Source organism: Haliaeetus leucocephalus, unplaced genomic scaffold (genome assembly GCF_000737465.1).
Source record: "Haliaeetus leucocephalus isolate CR32 unplaced genomic scaffold, Haliaeetus_leucocephalus-4.0 Scaffold598, whole genome shotgun sequence".
Lineage (NCBI taxonomy): Eukaryota > Metazoa > Chordata > Aves > Accipitriformes > Accipitridae > Haliaeetus > Haliaeetus leucocephalus.
Window position 1 is genome coordinate 6,786,490 of NW_010973034.1, and position 20,696 is coordinate 6,807,185.

Genomic DNA, 20,696 nt, shown 5'->3' on the forward strand with positions numbered 1-20,696 from the left:
GGAAGTTGCATGACTTCTGAACTCTATGTTTAGGGCATTCTGCTCTCCATAATCTTATCATTAAGCTCATTACATTAGCTTCTGCACATCATACATAACATATTAAAAAATTAAGAGAGTCAACAGAATATTAAAGAAATACAGTTTAGGTACTTGTGGATCACTCACTCTGTTTAAGCTACTTCAAACCACAAATACCCTCAAAAAACAGCAGATATCACCCCAAAGAGAAGAAAGAGCATTGTACAAAGTAATATGTTCATGTCACACACACAACAAACATTTTATTACTTCCAGTTATCCACCCCCCACACCTAAGCTTTTAAAGTTTTGCACTAGATACTCTTCTAACTCATAAACTAAGCACTCTGGCAACAAAGGCAAACACTAGCATTTTCCAGGTTATCCTTCACTTAGATAGCAAAGTCTCTACCTTCTCCCTGGCTACAGCACTAGAAATGACACTTCATGATGTCCACCCACTGGTATTTAAAGGATATTCTACCTCTCCAGGAACAGACTAGGGGGAAAAAAATAATTTCTCTTATGCAATGCTTTCTATACTTACGGGCCACAGAGTTCTCTGCACAGGAATGGAATTCTACACATATTCCCCTACAGCGGCTATAAATTGCTCAGTACGATACATCTATCATCTATCTCAAGTTCTACTTTAAGCACCTAGTCACAGCGTTATTAGCTTTACGGCAAGATCTAATATGGAAATAATAAATCTCCATATAATTGTGCTACTCATATGCCTTTTTCAGTTTTGAACTCTGTTCAATTCCAGCCAACCTTGACAAGGTCGAGGAAGGTGTTTGTTTGATCTCAAGGAAAGAAATTCCCTACAAATCGTGCAAGAATGAGCAGTTGAGCAAGGCACAGACACAAATTAATACTCAATGAGGAAAAGGATGCAGTATTTGTTCCACAGTTGTCTGTTCTGTTTGGACTCTGGACTGGGTAAGCAGCATTGCTATAGCTTGGAGCCAGTCATAACACTCAGGGAACAGGAAAGGGAGATGCAAAGATGAGGGTGGGAGGGAGTGACCATGGATATAACAGAAAGACAGGGAAAGGCACATTTTGCAGAGATGAAGCTTCAGATTGTCCACATGCAGGGCAACAACTTCCTTGCAGTTTCTTTTATACTACCACCGTAGGACAACATAACCATAATATACAACAACAACAAAAGAAAGATGCAAACCAGATCCAGGTTTGCTTAACCAGGCCTGTGTTAAGCTTATCTTTCTTGTCTTCCTGTAGCTGTTGAAAAAGCAATGACTGTTTCACATCAACTTCAGAGGTTCTGAGATCAATTTTGTATTAGGAAAGAAATGATTTTAAAATGCTGCACACACATGAAGACATAAAGATCACATTGTGTTACAACACTGTAACCTGAGACCAGTCGTTAGCCCTTTTGCTGTCGACTACTAATGCCACACAGCTCTACTCCTTCTCCTGCTGAAACTCCATTGCCCGACAAGGAAACAGCACGTTTCATTCAGTCAGAAATGTTCCAACCAACTCAGCTTTCCATCTCCTTTTCTTTCCACTCCCCTTACAGAAGTTAGGGGAGAAAGGCATTGGATGGAACTTACATTTCAAAGGCATGATAGGCAAGGTGACATAATGCTTCTATAATCCACAAAGATGTAACACCTACAAAAAACAATGACTTTCCTGATTTCTCCTAAAAAGATCAGTCCTCAATGACTCATACATTCCTATCTCATCATCTTTGTATACCTAGGTGAATAAGTGATCACACATGTCTAATGCTCAAAACCTTTTCTTGTAAGTCTCTAAATGTATTACATCACCGATAATCTAATGGATATCTTCAAGTTTGCCCAAATGAGCTGTCTGTACACATTCTACCTTTACTCAACCTAGTGTATGGTTTCTCCCCTGGAAATTTAGTCATCATCCCAAGTGATTTTCAACTATAAGGCATAAAGCAGTAATTACACCCTCTCACTTTTTGATACACCAAGGGAAATGCACCTACCCACTGACGGGAAAAGATACAGTACAGAAATCTTACTTCCTCTGAAAATGTCACTCCAGGAGGCACAGGTGAATTACAATTACAGAATGTTCTCTAAGTGCATTTGTGTGCATTACTGGAAACAATACTGCCAAATGTCTGATGGACTAAGTATTTGAAATTACAACTTAAGAGTCAGAAAGGGAGAAATACACAGAACAAAATAGCTTTATTAGCTTCAGCTGAGGAGTACTGTCATCTCCAACCATGGAACTTCTTTCCATACTGAGAAAGAAGGCTGAAAAATGGAAGTATCAATCTCTAGAAGTACCAAAGAGCAGAGGAGAAAGAGAAGAAACCCAAACTGCAAACTTGTAAAGCTGGTTCTGCACTGAGACAAGGGAGAATCTAAATTAAATTTACTGGTTAAGAAAAAAGGCCTGAAGTCCCCAGGCAAGCAGTTTTTTATTCTCTGTGTCCGGATAAGAACCCTGTCTATTTTACTGTTGAATGGTATTTCACCTGCTGCATCACATATGTGATCATTTGGGAGCAAAATGCCTAGAGGTGCTCATTTTCAGGTCCCCATCCTCAGTGCTGCCACCACACCAGACCAGGGCCTGTGCTCTGGCTCCCCCCTCTGACAGCTTTACAAACAATTCCCAAAAGGTAGTAAGGTGCCTCAAGGGCAGGAAAAAAAATAAACTAATTTATTTCAATTTATTCCTGTAAAGTGGCCCAGAAATTTTATGTATATGCTTTTAAGGTGAACACCAGGCACATAATCAACTTCCATAAAGTCTAATACTATTTAGGATGGTTGCATCAAAAGCCTTTTTGAAGTGGGTAAGATACATAAAGGAAATTATCAGAAGAATTAAAAAAAAAAAAAAAAAAAAGACATACTGAAGTCAACCTATTAAATCCCTGTCAGAAACTGCAGTGTGAAACAGTTAAACTGGTATGGCTTCTGCAATTGAAAAGGGTCTCTAATATGCTAAACTAACAAAATAGGAGGGAAAAAATAGCTAAGTGCTTTTCTTACACTACTGAGAAAAGATCCTTACAAAAAGACTAATAAAATTTAGCAGTGATGCTTCAGAAATATATTACTTTAATATATTAAATTTGGTGAAGGAAGAAAAATGCATTTGTAGAAACTTTTGTAAATTACCAACAACAGCAAGACGCTAAAACATTGGTATACCTCACTATTTAAAACTATTAAAAATTAATAAAAAAATAAAACTGTTTAATATATTTACAAAGGTAAAACAGAGGGAAAAATTATTTTAGATAACCAAACCAAAAGGATTTTCTGAATGCCATAGCTGAAGTAAACAAAGTGACAACTGAGTAAACTCTACATTGACAATGCTCATGGAATACACATTCAAAGGAATAGATCCAAAAACTTAAAATGCAGGCAACAAACATTCCATGCACTCAATACTGTTATTTACTACATATTCAAGTATAACACTCCAATAAAGCCTGCAAAGAGAAATCAGAAAAGATGGGAGTCCATTTCAAGACAGAGAAGTAAAACCAAGCATGATAGTATTATAAAATAAAGCATTCCTAAAGCATTAATAAAGCATAGCTCAAAATACAAGAATGACCAAACAATTATCACATTTCAGAACTAATAAAAAGAAATACTTTCATATGCAATACACTGTGTACAGGGATAACAGAAACATCAACAGCTACTTTAGAACAAATTAAATGCATTAAGGATGTAAATACTTGTGAAGCAAGAAAGACATCAAACATTAATTGCCAAGTTTAGGAATAAAACATCCTCCAACAGCAGGTAATCCTCATCCGTTGCCTGAAAAAGGATACTGAATTAGAATGGTATCTAATCTGATTTCTGCATAAGAATTTCTAACTTGCTCCAAACCTAATCCTCTGAACCACTCAGATGTTCTGTGCCCAAACGGAGCGGTTTAACTCTTTCAAACCTACATATAACATCCACATCTTCTATTGTATCATTTCCTATGTAAACTCTACTATGGATCTCAGGTTTTCAGGAAAAATAAATACATTGGGCATGCTCAACATGGTAATTATAAAACATAGATTTAGCCCAAGATAAAGAACTATCTCACCTGGATTTCATGAGGGGCTGGGTCACCCATTTCTTCAATCTTCGACGTCCAAAGGAAGTTTTAGTATGATCCAAGACCCACAGTAGGCTTCCTTTTGTTTTCATATCAGTCTAAAAGAATAAAAATAGCATAATTATTTTTAACTGAACAATCAGTGATGTAGTGAAAGGATCTTCACCACACTATGATGCTTAAAAGCAGCACAAAGGAATTCCCGCCACTCCAGCCAGTGTCAGCTTCATTGGGGGCCCAACTTAAATGCCTCTATGCAAACACACTTAGCATGGGGAATAAACAAGAGAAGTTAGAGATGTGCACACGCCTGCAGGGCTATGATCTTACTGGTGTCATGGAGACGTGCTGGGATGCCTTCTATGACTGGAGTGTCAGAATGGAACGATACAGGCTCTTTAGGAAGGACAAGCAGGGAGACAAGGAGGGATCTCTATGTCAATGACCAGCTGGAGTGCATGGAGCTCCACCTGGGGACAGATGAAGAACCAACAGAGAGCCTATGGGTCAGGACTAAAGGAAGGGCAGGGACAGGTGACATTATAGTGGGGGTCTGCTACAGGCCACCTGACCAGGAAGACCAATTGGATGAGGCCCTGTATAGAAGGGATAGGAGCAGCCTCATGGTCACAAGCCCTGGTCCTCATGGGGGACTTCAAGCACCCCAATGTCTGTTGGAAGGACAACACAGCAGGACATAGCAATCCAGGAGGTTCCTGAAATGTGTTGATGACAACTTCCTTCTCCAAGTGACAGAGAAGCCAATGAGGAGAGGTGCTATGCTAGACCTTGTTCTCACTAATAAGGAGGGGCTGGTGGGGAACGTGAAGCTCAAAGGCAGCCTTGGCTGCAGTGACCATCAAATGGTGGAGTTCAAGATCCTTAAGCCAGCGAGGAGGGCACACAGCAAGCTCACTGCCCTGGATTTCAGGAGAGCAGACTTTGGCCTCTTCAGGATCTGCTTGGTAGAATACCATGGGATACAGCCCTGGAGGGAAGAGGGGCCCCAGAAAGCTGGTGAATAATCAAGGCTAACCTCTCCAAGCTCAGGAGCAATGCATCCCAACAAAGAGGAAGTCAGGCAAAACCACCAGGAGGCCTGTGTGGATGAACAAGGAACTCCTGGACAAACTCAAACACAAAAAGGAAGCCTACAGAGTGTGGAAGCAAGTACAGGTAGCCTGGGAGGAATAGAGAGACATTGTCCAAGCAGCCAGAGATGCAGTCAGGAAACCTAAAGCCTTCATAGAATTAAATATGGCCACAAACATCGGGGCAAGAAGAAAAGCTTCTATAGGTACTTCGGTGATAAAAGGAAGACTAGAGAAAACATGGGCCCTCTCTGGAAGGAAATGGGAGACCTGGTTACCCAGGACATAGAGAAGGCTGAAGTACTTAATGACTTTTTTGCCTCAGTCTTCTCTGGCAAGTGCTCCACCACACCACCCAAGTCGCAGAAGGCCAAGGCAGGTACTGGGAGAATGAAGAACCAACCATGTAGGAAAAGATCAGGTTTGAGACTATCTAAGGAACCTGAAGGTGCACAAGTCCATGGGACCTGATGAGATACCTCCACGGGTCCTGAGGGAACTGGAAGATGAAGTGGCTAAGCCACTATCCATCATATTTGAAAAGTCACGGCAGTCCAGTAAAGTTCCCACTAACTGGAGAAGGGGAAACATAACCCCCATTTTTAAAAAGGGAAAAAAGGAAGACTCGGGGAACGACAGGCCTGTCAGTCTCACCTCTATGTCCAGCAAGATCATGGAGCAGATCCTCCTAGAAACTATGCTAAGGCACGTGGAAAATAAGAAGGTGATTGCTGACAGCCAACAGGGCTTCACTAAGGGCAAATCATGCCTGATAAATTTGGTGGCCTTTTACAGTGGGGTTACAGTGTTGGTGGATAAGGGAAGAGCAATGGACATCATCTACCTAGACTTGTGCAAAGCATTTGATGCTGTCCTGCATGACATCCTTGTCTCTAAATTGGAGAGACAAGGATTTGATGGATGGACCACTTGGTGGATAAGGAATTGGCTGGATGGTCACACTCAAAGAGTTGTGGTCCACAGTTCGATGTCCAAGTGGAGATCGGTGATAAGTGATGTCCCTCAGGGGTGGGTATTGGGACCAGCCCTGTTTAACATCTTTGTTGGTGACATGGACAGTGGGATTGAGTGCACCCTCAGCAAGTTTGCAGACCACACCAAGCCGTGTGGTGTAGTTGACACGCTGGAGGGCAGGGATGCCATCCAGAGGGACCTTGACAGGCTTGAGAGGGGGGGCGGGATGAACCTCACGAAGTTCATCAAGGCCAAGTGCAAGGTCCTGCAAATCAGGGCAATCCCAAGTATAAATACAGGCAGGGTGATGAGTGGATTGAGAGCAGCCCTGAGGAGAAGGACTTGCGGCTGTTGGTTGACGAAAAGCTCAACATGACCCAGCAATGTGCATGTGCAGCCCAGAAAGCCAGCTGTATCCTGAGCTGCATCAAATGAAGTGTAACAGCAGGTTGAGGGAGGTGGTTCTGCCCCTCAACTCCGCTCTGGTGAGACTCCACCTGCAGTACTGCCTTCAGCTCTGGGGGCCCCAGCATAAGAAGCACATGGACCTGTTTCAGCAAGTCCAGAGGAGGACCATGAAAATGATGAGGGGGCTGGAGCACCTCTCCTGTGAGGACAGGCTGAGAGAGTTGGGGTTGTTCAGCCTGGAGAAGAGAAGAGAAGGCTCCAGGGAGACCTTATAGCAGCCTCCCAGTACCTAAAGGGGGGGCCTACAAGAAAGCTGGAGAGGGACTTTTTATACAGGCATGTAGCGGTAGGACAAGAAGTAATGGCTTTAAACTGAAAGATGGCAGATTTAGATTAGATGCAAGGAAGAAGTTCTTCACTGTGAGGGTGGTGAGGCGCTGAAACAGGTTGCCCTGAGAGGCTGTGGACGCTCCCTCCCTGTAAGTGTTCAAGACCAGGTTGGATGGGGCTTTGAGCAAGTCTTGTGGGAGGTGTCCCTGCCCATGGCACGTGGTTGGAACTACATGATCTTTAAGGTCCCTTCCAACCCAAACCATTCTATGATACGGTTTAGGCTTTAAGATGTGGCAACTGCATGTTCATTTACTGATCTTGTTCACCAACAATGCCTTACATAAAGTACTTCCAGTCATAACATACTTAAGCATATTTTTCCTTTAGCCATAAAATCTTTTTAGAAAATGACTGGAATAAATTAAACAAGTTATATTAAGTCCGTGCCTAAAGGTCTGTGCAGTAGCACAAAAGAAAAAACAAACCCTACTGCAGTCATATCACTTGTATGCAGTTGCTCAAGAACTCAAACTTCAGGAAAGTTCTTTGCTAGTCAAGTGCCATAAGGTTCCTAACTCACATACTAAAAGTCAGCACAGATTAACTTTCATTTATGCTTCTGAAAACATAATCTTCCTTCAGTTTGATCCTACTTAAAATAATTTAAACCTTCTCGGTGAGATATGCAAACCAACTTAACTAACTTCATTGGGCACAGTATGTCAAACTCTGAAAATCTCCGCATTTATTAAAACAACATTGCATTTGTTCTTACCTGATTCTGTAAAATTTCGAGATTTTTCATTGTTGTCCCATTAATTGTCATGTATTCAGTTTCACTCGACAACCGTTTGAAATTGCTGGGGAGAGGAATTTCATATATCTTAAGTTCGGGCACAGACATAATGGTGAAACACTGTCAAGTTTCTCACATTAGAGAATATATTAGTTATGCAAAATAAAAAAAAGTCAAGAAGAAATTAAAATCTATTCAAATAAATAAAAGAACTGAAAACTAATAACTTCTCATAATTTACTGCTTGGGAAAACAAGAGTTACGACTCACTTCCGAGTTTCCTACAATGACTCTGAGAAAGCTCAGAATAAAATCCAGTTCTCTCATTATCTAATCGTGATCCACTAAATGGTTAAGGAAGTACCCCTTCTTCAGTCTATGATGAAACTGAAGAAGTATGTGCTTTTGTTAGTGTTCTGTTATGACCACTGTAGGATTAGGGGCAGGGATAGGACTAAGAATTAATACTTCAAGAGTTGAACAGACTTTTAACTCAACTCATCATCAAAACAACCTATCAAAATACATATTCTTATTTTTTCCTACTATTACAAATTTCAACAGGCTGTTAGTTTAATTATTTAGGAAAATAAAATAGGGTGTATTTAAACTACTGGGTTTTATTTTTACTATGAAATAACCATGACCAAAATTACTTGACTTTTTGACACTCCCTAACAGAACTGAATGAGACCAACCCAAAGGTTGTGTTGGTTTAGAATCAACATTAATAAAATAATTTTATTAGATGTGTAATCATATCAGCTATGAAAATTATTTCGGTCTCAGACATACCCATGTGGTAGTCAGGACCGTGAAGTGCAAGATCCTCACTAAATGCTTCTGACAAATCAAGTCATGATTGTCTAGGTTAATCATACTGCTGACTGCCCTTTGCACAAAATCTAGGACACTCTTTATTGTCTTAGACTAAACTGAATTGCTTGCTGGGTAGGATTTAAAACTGCTTTCTTGACTTTTCACAAAATTTTTTTCAGTGCATTCAATTTTAAACTCTCTGGGGGAGCTCAAATGCTCAAACTTCTGATAGGCACACAGCAGCATTATTGCTATATTAAAAACAAAAACAGCACTAAAACTTTCAGAAACATGAAATATTCAGAGACTAACATTGTATATTTATGTTGTATGCAGGTGTTTGGGCCTGCTAGCAAATTTGTTCCTAAATAATGGGTCAAATTACAAGTATTTTCCACAGAACTAAAAAAAAAAACCCAAACCCCTAGATTCAATTGAGTGCCCCAAGAAGTTCAGTAATAGTTTGGAAATACAGCCGACTCAGAACTGTACCCATAGTCATAATTACCCTGCTCTAGTGTGCTACCCCAGCAATCAACAAAGCCGACTAGCAAAACAAAACCTTGGAGGCAAAAGCAGCAGCACTTTCCAAAGCACATGACAGTATAAGCAACAAAACAATACTTCCTTTTATTATCTTCAGTCACAACTGCTGATGCTGGCAAAAATAAAATAGGAAAGATTTCTGCTTGGCTCCCAATCTCTGTGATCAACAGCAAATCCTACCCACTCTTCCAAAGGCACCTCTTCCGCATCTAGGACTTAGCTAAACCGCAGTTTCCCCATTTGCTGCATTTCAATTTGCCACTACTCAAGCCTGTGATCTCTTAAACCCAGCTGCATAAGAACCATGCCCTTTCCATCTCTTCCCAAAAGCAAAATGGATGCTTTTGGCTGTTGCTGTCAACCTTCACGCACCCATACATGAGTCTCAAGGTTGTGGATTTACTGGTTCTACTGTTTCCCCACTTCACCTGGCTTCAGAGCACTTAACACAGAGCATATCCTGTTCACAGCAAGCTTGCTCTCTGGTAGTATTTAAAGACAACTAACCCTGCTCCACTGCAGAGTATATTTACTATTCTTTCAGAATCAGCTATGCTAAAGTTGTTCTCACAGCATAAATTATGTGTGGTTTATATTATCCAGGTGTTTGCTTTATCTGAGTTACTCCACCCTGCTATTAACGTGGGTAATTGAGAGCTTAGAGTATATGAATAATAGCCAAGATCAACTGCAGTATATGCCCAACCAACAATTCCAGATGTCACAGCATAGAACATGTTTCGCTTCCACCCCCTCATCTTCCTTCAGCTGGGGATCAGAACTTGATAAAAATGTGAACAAAGACAGACTCTTTGTAGGGAATTTAGGGACCAAATGGCATAAGAAGAAGGTTGTAAACAAATATTAAGTCAATGCTGGTTTTGCAACAAGGGTGTCAACACATTCCTTGTGAGAAATTCTAAAGTGCTGCTATCAGCCACTTCCTGCAACAGTAAAAATGACCCTTCAAAATCACTTCAACTGGATCACAATGCCGTAATTCCTTCTGCAGGTGACAGTGTGACCTGAGTTTCAAAAACAGACTTGCAACCGTCTCAAGTACTTAAACAGGACAAAACACAAGTGATGGAAATAGCTGGCAAGTCCATCACTGAGGAGCAAGGCAAGGTAGGATCATGCTGTGACGGTCTGACAAATTCAAATGTCTCAAACATCCGCTAAAAGAGCTTTGGTGGACAAAACGGCCTCTGTAAAAATGCTGGAGTTTTGTGAACAGGACAATGTGGACAGAGGAGAGGGCCCCACGGAGGGTGGGAACGCACTTCTCCAAGGCCCCAATTCCTTATCTTGAGTGACCAGGAGAAGGAACACGATTTATGCCTTCCTGGAGGAAGAAGGCCCCATGGAAGTTGGGACTGTGCTTCTATCTTAAGTGGTCATACCAGCAGGAAAAGAGAAGCAACTCCACAATGAACACCCCCCCCAAAGCTACCGATTCCAGTGAACCCCAGGTGTGGGAACTGCGCATGTTGAGATCATCAACTAACACACTATAAAAGAGGAGAGAACGAATCCTCAGTGCGTGCCCTCCGGAACTGGATCTCTACGCTGGCTGGACCAACGCTGGACCCAGGACTGGTGAAACCCTTCTCTTCTCTCTTTCTTTTTTCTCTCATTCTCTCTCTCTCTTTTCCACAGTCCCTACACCTCATCCTTTGAAACATAAACCGTTGACCAAGTCTGAGACTAGGAGTGGACCTAGCCGCCCCTGAGCTCCTCTTTGAGAAGGAGTCCAGAAAGCAAGGGGGTCTGCTCTGAACCTCGTGACTCAACGGGAGGCCTCTCCTTCTGATACACTTCATGTTCCTTTTTCCATTTCATTCTTTCTGTACTTTCCTCCTCTTCTCAAACAGCGGCTTAATGACATGTTGCAAGGTTCATATTAACAAGTTCATGTGTACTTGGACAGAGTTAGCTAGGTTGAATAAATGTTGATTGTTGTTTGAACTCCCCTGGTGTCGTTTCACCTTAATTCTGACAAAGGAAATCCATGAACCTGAGTCGCTCCAACTTTGGGACGCGACACATGCCATCTGGGCTGAGAAAAATGTGAAGAGGAAACAAAAAGAAACACAAGCTTCTAGCAAGATTTAGGAAACTTTTAGGGAATACTCATGAGCAAGAGGTTCCTGCTCATAAAATTACTTTTCAGAGTAGAACCACACTTGATGATGAGTATTAAAGGGTTACTGTGATTGCTTTAGGACAGTAAACTACAACCTTAGACTTCGATTCTTAAGTGTTACCTGTGAAATTGGATCTTCTTGGTCATTCTGCCTCCTGAGAAGCTTGCAGCGAAGGGCACTTTTTATGCTTTATTCATTATTCTCTCCACAGGAGATAGTATATCTAATTTTGTACTCTGTAACCCAGCCTAAGTGAATGCATGTTATTCAGATCAGTAGTTTTCAACTACTTTAATTTTGCAAATCTGTAAAAACTTTCCAGTGAAGCTGCAAGGCACTGTATTGAAAGCCTACTAAGAAGCAGATTTTCTTTGCTCAGTTACCTTTTACAAACCTCTAGAGCCCATGTCTTTGAGGTTTCTAAGGGTGAATAAACCACAGTACAAACCTATATATTTAGACAAGAGTTACAGGAATCCCTATTTAGATTTAAGGAGTAAAAACAAGTCTCTCAATTTCTCAGAAGCATTAGCTTTCTTTAAGTATGAAAGACATTTACCACAGTCTAAGTAGTGAAGGACATCAAGCCCGGACTATGTTTTGTATTTAATTAACCAGTTTTAAATTAATTAGCAAATACTGCCACAGGGCTAGAACTTCTGATCTGGATCCCTAATGTGATAGGAGTCCCAAAAGTTCTGGCTAACCCAGTAACAAAATAAACCAAACAAACACACACAAAACAAAACTGAGAAATACAAAACAAATAACAAGAACAGAAATGAGAGAACCTGAGAAGGATTAAGAGAAACAAAAAAACCTCCATAATTTTTATTCTGAATTAGTCTTCTTTTCCTCCACTGAACTCACCCCAAGGAGTGGGCCTGCAACCTTGTTCTACCCCGATGTCTGTACTCTCTCAGGCCACTTTCCTTGCACACAGCCACAGCACTCCTACAAGCTCCAAACGTCCAGAGTGCAAGAGGTCCCACCTCCTGCCCTTCTTCTGTGGTCTCAAAAGAGATGGCAAATCCTTTGCTAAGCACCTCTTCTTAGTGTCTGAAAACCATGCCTTTCCTTTTTCAGTCCCTCATGCTCCTAGGCTGACTGTGAAACCTCCCAAAATCGTTTCAGTACTCCCCTTCACATAGTGAGAGTGGGTAAATAACCTGGTGCATTGCCCTGTATACATGATGTTTCTGACATCATCTGCACCCGAAAGATATGAAAGCCTTATGAACATAATTCCCTTGATTTCTGTGACATTTCCCCTGAAAATTCAAGGATGTTCAATATTTTAAGCTGAAGAACTTAGGTTTTGACTTCTCTGTTAATTTCATCTTGCCAACTCCCTTCCAGTCCTACTGTAAGGTACAATCAAATATTTCTCCTCTTCTTGAATTCTTTCTCTTTTCCCTCCTCCCTCAAAGTCATTTTTTACCCTCCCTTCTCTTTCACTTCTGCCTGCATTTTCTATCTTCACTGCTGGTAGTTCTCCAATCCCAAAGCTACTCCCCTCTTTCAGAAAAATACCTGGCTCTTCCATTCCCTGCATTTCTTGAAGTTCATCTATCACTGTTCAAAATCTGAGAACTACAGTCTCTCTCTTCTGTCTCCAATATGCTGGAAAACACGTAGGTAAAATTAAAATACACCGAAACACATCTCCCCAGCAACTACTATGCAAATGATGACTTTTCAAGCAAAACTGGGTACTTAGTTGTATTTGAAAACCTCTCCTAGATGTGTACCGACTTCTTGTCAAAAGCCAATAAAGGTCTCTCAGTATGTAAAGGTATTAGAACACATTGATTAAAAAAAGCTTGTATCATTCGTTACTAAATCTGTTTTTACTTGCTGCTAGAGCTGTAATGCAGTCTAGCCATATCCCAAGGTCCTGCTGTGGCAGAAATCTTTTTTTCTTTTTAGTATCTTGCTTTATTTAGGATCTTAACAGTGGATTTGAAAGCTTCATCTAAATATTAAAACAAAACTTGTTTCCCCCCACTAATGAGGATCCTTCATCATTTACGTAATGTTTCATGACTCCTATTATTAAATTGAGCTGGAATTTTTTTCAGCTGGGAGAAGTGTCTTTATCCAAAGAAGGCACAGAGGTGTAAGGAATTTTTTTGTCATTCTTCCTATCAAATAGGTCTTTTTCATCCAGATCTGTGGATCTGTGTCACTTACATTAATAAACTGAAAACTGTCTCACAACTCTGACTTCATGCTCACTGACTTATCGGTATATGCTTACTGACCTGAATTCTCCTAGTAATTTTAAGTTGCTTGACAGTGCAATGGAAGTATTTCTCCTCTATTTCCTGCAGAATCACAGAATATCCCTAAGCCTGATACCCTTTGCTTAAAAGGCTTTCCCTTTTCAGTATTTAGATAGTATTTCACTGGCTTTAGGAATAATATTGAAATTGAGTTTGCCCAGTATTTGGCTCACTATTTCAATAGATATGACACACTAAAAACAGCAAGCAGAATTCAGTATCAGGTGGTCAAAGCAGTAAAGGGTTTAGAAATAAATATGGTAGAATCCAAGCTCCTGAGCACAGGAACAAAGTTATCTCAAAGAAAGTATTGTATTTCTTCATAGCATATCACCAAGATATCAAATAGTTCATTGCCTTTCCACTCAAATGCTCATACATTCACATAAAGTCCATTAGAGCAACCTTCAGCAGGGAAATGTCAACTCTAAGATTTAGTGCTTTTCCTTCCCAGTCTGTAATTATACTTGATTTTAAGATGTAGCTATTACAAATGTGACTGACTGCTGCTAGATAAGCCTTCACATAATGATGTTTTTCCTCTGCTACTGAATTACTTCTACATAAAAGATGAATTTTGTATTTCCCCCATCTGAAAGAACATTCACCTTATGTGTGATTGCACATAGGGCACTGTGACAACAGTGAACCATGAGTGTGACCATGGAATGGCATTTCCTTGGAGTTCACTTCCTTCTTCAGAAATTCTCACAAGATTTCTCTGGCCATCCAAGCATTTTCAAACAAACCAAAACAAACAACAACAACAAAAAACAAACAAAAAAGCCCCAAACCAAACCAAAAGCTAACCAAAGAGAATCGGGAACACCATGGTGCTAGAACACCACAGATCAGAGCGCTCTTTGATGAATGAGGCAGGGTAGCTGGCTTAGAAGATGCTACAGGAATTCTTTCTTCATTAGGCCTGTAAGCCCAGCAAACTTTCTGTTAACATTTTAATAGTACTTGGAGAGAGGAAGGGCAACTTAAGGAAGAAAATCCATTCGAAAATCCAGAAAACTCAGGTATACAGAACTTCCAAATATTTTAATAGATAGCTGAAAAATGTTTAAAGCTGACATCTGCAGTCAATTTTTTAAACGCAGCTGCATTTTAAAAAACAATGGTAATGTAGGGAGCCCTTCAAAATAAGGATTGAAACTTTAAGAATCTCATACAACATGTGAATGATCTACAACTGACATGACATATTTCTAAGTTTCCAGTTCGCAGCCAGACTCACTTCATTAAATCCTGCCTGCTTACAGGACAGAGGAATACTGACACAACCAAGAAAATATTTTGCACAGGATCCATGACAGATAAAGATGTTTTAATAAAGCATTTAATAAGCCTCGAACCTATTTTCAAACCTAAGCCAGGTAGGATAGCAATCTTTTACACTTATGCAAGATGGATAAAAAGGTGCTTGAGTGGCAATATCTTTCCATTTTCATTTGATTTCACCTGCACAATCCTGTTACAAATTTTGACTACTCATTTGAGCATACCTACTAAACCTAAGTGTTGGGACTACTTAAGGGAAGACAAGATTATCTCCACGTCTGTGTGTTTTTGTAGTAACTTTGCACAAATGGTGACGGTCTATCAACAACTTTCTGTATGACTGTTCCCCCACTTCTAGTAACCACTGAGCCAACTCAAGTGATTTTTCAGAAGGCCAGGATGTGTTGAATGTCTGTTTTCTTTATAATTGATAACTAGATTCACCAATTCAAACAGACCTGCTGAGTACTGTCTAAATATTAATACACATTAGCATTTATACATGCTTCCAGAGCTATAGAAAGAGCAAATTATTTATACAGCTCTGGCAAAATAAAACAACATCTGCAAAGCTAAATTACAGCATTATATATTTTTTTTAAAGCTGCCAAAAATGCCCCAAATTTTGCTCACAAAATAAAACTGAGGTTGAGATATGATGGCTGATATTAACAAACTTTAAAATTCCCCCCTAGTATCTACCAGTTTTTGCGCCTTGTTTGTTTTCAATAACACTTAGCAGCAGTACACATTCATTTACATTACTGACAGTAATGTCTAGACGAACATACTTCATAAAGACTTTCATGAAACGCCACTTAAGAAATCACTTGATTCTTCCACTTCTGATTAGGAGCTCAAATGTAAGGTATAATTTTTACAAAGACTATGTTTATCACTCTAGCAGGTGGGTTCATTACATTGAAGGGAAGTCGTCTGCTAAAACTTACAAGATAACACTGGTACACATACTGGTGCTTTGAATTGGAAGTTTATATAACGCAACTTACCTTGGATTGTAAAGCATCCTCTCCAAATTAAATTCTTTGAGGTACGCAATTACTGCTGCCAGAGAGCAAATAACAGGCTTATCTAAGCTTAGTATTACAGATAGTTTTTGAGGACCTAAAAAGAAAGTGATTTTCTTGTTAACTCACTTTTTACTTCTTATGTATTTTAAAAAAAGCATAATCTGTTTTTCAATTTAATCAAATAGAAATCTGTAATATATGTACAGTGTTCTATGATATCTATAAATCAACATAAAGTGAGGTTCCAAAAATAACACTTACGGTTCCAAAGAGTGTAGAACATCACAATAATGTAAACACATTATGAAACATAAAACATTTGACTCCACAGGTTTTTCTTCATAAAAACTACTAACTCTTGGCATAAGAAATTTCTAAATACACAAACTAACAAGCAAATTCTGAAATTTCCATTACTGCAGGCAACATCTGTGCAAGTTAGAAGGAATGAACAGGTCTTGGCACATGTGATGATTTATCTGCCTTGGCCAGTCAGCAGGATATGGTTCCATCTTTGTGAGACAGCTATTTGTATTTGATAGTGTTTCTAAAGAGTGCTCTACTACTGTCCCCGTTCCAGTTAACAATAGGAAAGTTCACTCCATGATATCTCAACAAAAATTGGTATTTTTTAAAACCCTATTTAGTTAAGTTTTTTCAGAGATGTTTTTTAAAGCTGTTCTTCTGTTCTTAAAAGTGTTAACACACACAAGAACTTGAAGAAACATTTCAGATGGTGAATAATTTCCCTCAGTTGCTATATATGTGTGAATTTTAATCTGTCTAAACACACATCTTTAAGCTATGAAAAAAAAAAAAAAGGGATGCTAGCCCTGTATTCATTTCTATGTAAATAATATTCACTTTCAAGGTTCACTTCCTCCAAGCTCAAAAAAGATCCCAATGTGCAGAAAATTAAGCAAAGGTGCCAAAAGGCTTGCAGGGATGACAAGGATGTTCCTGATTAACTCAAACATAAATAAGGAGGAGTATGGCAGGTGGAAGCTGGGACAGGTGATGCAGGAAGAATACAGACACATTGTTCGAGCTTGCAGGGATGGGGTTAGGAAAACCAGAGCCCACCTGGAGTTGAGACTGGCAAGTTACATTAAGGGCAACAAGAGCTTCTACAAGTACATCAGCAGCAAAAGTAAGACAAGGGAAGAGGTGAGGCCACTGCTCAATGGGGCAGCAGATCTGGTGACAAAGGACATGGAAGAGGCTGAGGAACTTTGTCTTGGTCTTTACTGGCAAGATGTGCCTTGAGGAATCCGAGGCCTCTCAGACCACTGGGAAATTCTGGAGCAATGAAGATTTCTTCTTAACAGAGGAGAATCAAGTTAGGGAACACTTAAACAAATTGGACATAGACAAGTCCATAAGACCTGATGGGATGCACACACATGTATTCCTTTATCTATGTAAAAGCTAACAGAATGCATGCTTCAAATACATTCTGAATGACATACCTGTAGTATCAGGCACTTCTTTTGCATAAAAATCAGTAATCAGCTGGAAAGCATGGCTGTATTCAAAATGGAGGTTTTCCATCCTTTCTATCCTAATTCTGTCATCCCGTAACCTGCAAAGAAAAAATAATTGACTTGCAGTATTTATGCTCCCCTCATGAAGAACACTTAAGTAGGTTACAAAGGTGTACTTTCTTTCACCTTTCCTTTGTTAAGAAGTGAATGGGTAAAGAATGAAGAGATGAGCTACTTCGGTGGGTTAAGAACATTTTAAAGTGTGGTGGGTTTTTTAAACATTTCTTCTTTCCATTGTAAAAGTGCAAATAAATGAAACCCAAACAGCAACTGCAAGCAAGCCCAAAAGAGAAGGGGTTGTCTACTATATCTGCAAAGTAGATGTTATGATTGATGAAAACTTACTCACAAGTATTTGCCTTACCTGTTCTTAAAGACTTATAATGATTAAACAGTGAAGCAATTCTCCTGTGCTATTACCATATTTAATTATCCTTTATCTTTATAGGCTTTGTTCTATGATGTACAACTTGTGCGACATTAACCTGTTGCATCTTTTCCTATACACAGCTGAAATAAAGTATTCCTGTCTTTTATTTCACAACTATTTGAAGACTTTTCTCTACCTTTTGCTAAAGGGCTTGATTTCTTTCAGTTTTTTTGCAGTTCAGGTTGTCAAGGATGTTATTAGTGATAACCTACTCGGCCTCAGAGTATCCAGTCTCATACTACCATGGAACATGAAGTAACCAAACACTTCTAGCACATTGGAATTATGCCAATGAGAGGGATTGTGTAGGTATTATAGCAAGGAAATTAATCAATACCCTTTTCGCAGGGCTTTTCGACTTCACAGGAAAAAACAAACAGACAGGTTTTCTGCATTACATTGTACATATTCCCATCTGAAACAATCAATATGTCTCTGAGGCTCAGCTCTTAAAAATGAGAGTTACTTTCCTATAATACATGTCCAACTAACTGAGTCTTAGAGGTCTGCCTTTTCTCAGCACATCCTAGATGATCCCTTGCTTACTTCGAGTGCCTTAGTTTTTTCACTGACTGATCCAATTAAGTTTTCAGTCTCTATACCCTCTGGGATTCCCCTCTGCCCCAACCCTACTCAGAATGAGCAAACATTTTTAAAGCAAATGGATTTCTGTAAAAGACAATTAGTCTGTGCTCCTCAACCTCCAATAACTATCAGCTATTTTCCTCCTTGCATTTTTCACTTGCTCCAACCTTCACTAATAATCTGCTCTAACACTTCCATCCATTTTGCTAAATTAGCATGCATACTCACTACAGCCTTTTGCAAGAATACCACTTCAGCATTAAACTTTTTAAAATGTATTGTATGGTATCTGGAGGTTAGCAGAGTACAAGCCTTTGAATCAGTCCTGCAAGGCAGCAGGGCTTTTCTGTTGACCAGGTGTGAGTAGGGACTTAGTTGAAACAGGATTTTATTTTTCATTTCTACTTCTTATGCTTTCATAACACCACCTTCAGAAAAGCAAGGCTTAGCAAGGTCTGCAGAGCTAATTTTTAGAACCAAAGTCAAAACAGGAGGCTTTGGGGGGTAATTCACTGGATGATTCATGCCACACCTGCTTGTTTTTACAGTAATGGTTAAAAACTGTTGTCATTTTCATTAATGCATTTGTGATTTTCTTTCATTTCATAAACAAATTTAGCCAACTCCTTAGCATAAACTTTGACAAATTATAGTTACAATCAATGTAACTTGAGTGACTTCTTATAGTAGTACTTTTGTTCATCAACTATATTGATAGGAAATAGTTCAAATTAGAATTAGACAACTCAGTGATTTGTAAAGATCTTAACACATTTTAATATTTATATTCTAGATATGGCATCATCAAATATCTGACACTATCTATCTGAAAGTATGCAGCTGATATTCTAGTTAAAGTAAAAAAAATGGAAGGTTACAGATATCTATTGAATGTACAGAAAAAACTGTATTTTTATCAAGATGTATGAAAACAAAATTTGCTGCAGAAGGTTTTCATGTCTGTCCTTTGTTTAGCCAGATGATCACCCATAGGCCATTTTTCTGATTATAGCCAGAATGATACGTTGATGCTTATGTTGATGCTTTCTCTCTCCAGCTTTTCAATCAGAAGTCAATTTGCCATCAACTTTTGTAAACATCATTCTTGTCAGAACATCTACAATGAACGGCTGTGCAACTCATCCAGTGTTTTATTGATATCTTTTCCAGTACTTCTGAAAACAAGCAATCCTCATAGTCCCATGACACTAATAGGGTTAGTCAATGATGAAACTCAACTTTTCAAAACATTTTTACTTTCCTTGCACAACTTCTGCTACCACCCTGAACTGGATATTGAGCAAACAGAGAGGTTTCAGGGTTTCATACTGTCAACTGATGGTACAAATGAACCTATAGTGCCCCTTATTAAAATTGCCTGCTCTCTAAACGCACTGGGATTTGATGCAGAACTCTTTCCTGACAAGATGAGTTATGGAAGTTGCTTCAAGAGATGGTCATCAGCCACAGTTACAAATACGAAACCTATGTGTCCATAAATAGATGCATAAAGGATGGGATCCTAAAATACACACATTTACGCACACACAGACACTTTTGTGTATATAATGTATTATAATAAGTCCATTCCAACCTATGCTGTTCTATCATTCTGTTACTACTGGAACTAATTTAACTGTCACCCTAAAAATGAAAATGAAAAAGGACCAACATTGCTGGGTTTTATCCCTCTATTTATCTGACAATCTGATGGATCCACTTAAAGATTCGTTGCTTACCAAGTGCTGCAGGAAAAATATTAAAAAGAGATCAATAAACTTTAGGGGCAAAAAAATCTCTTAAGAAAAGGACTAAAAAAGAATGCTAGAAGCTAGAAGAACATAAAACAACATTAAAACTAACTTACAGAAACTGACTCAAGATATTTAAAAAAACAATAAAATCTTTTATTGTAAGAATGAACTTGCATATAAGCACAAGAGCTCACTGCAGTGCGCTGAATAAAACAGGAGTCACTTCCATTACTTGTCTACAATTAAACAGGCATAAAGTGCATAAAGACTTCCTGAAAAACAAACGCATCCAAATGAAGTTTTCTTAAAGCTCAGGAAGCCTTCCTAAGGAAAGCAAATAACTCCAGAATTTTACCTTCCAACTACTATCCTGCCCTGCCCATTCTGCTTTAGGACTATTCAAATGCAGGGGTGCAGGCAACAATACTTCACTGTACATCCATGTATCACAACACAAGTTCATAAACGATGCAGAACTTGGGAGGGGAGATCTCTGCTCCTAAAATTTTGTAAGAAGTTTTTATTTCTGATGCTAAG

The 20,696-nt window shown here is 39.2% G+C and overlaps 1 protein-coding gene across 1 annotated transcript in view; it reads right to left on the bottom strand.

Annotated features, from left to right (window-relative positions):
• Positions 1-20,696, bottom strand: part of MSH3 (mutS homolog 3) — a 118,750-nt gene that overhangs the window by 60,325 nt on the left and 37,729 nt on the right. The window contains exons 9-12 of the mRNA XM_010578093.1: positions 17,316-17,428; positions 15,826-15,940; positions 7,711-7,795; positions 4,117-4,226 (exon numbers count right to left, since the gene is read on the bottom strand). Of these exons, the coding sequence (XP_010576395.1) occupies positions 4,117-4,226; positions 7,711-7,795; positions 15,826-15,940; positions 17,316-17,428 (423 nt within the window). The remainder of the gene's footprint in view (positions 1-4,116; positions 4,227-7,710; positions 7,796-15,825; positions 15,941-17,315; positions 17,429-20,696) is intronic.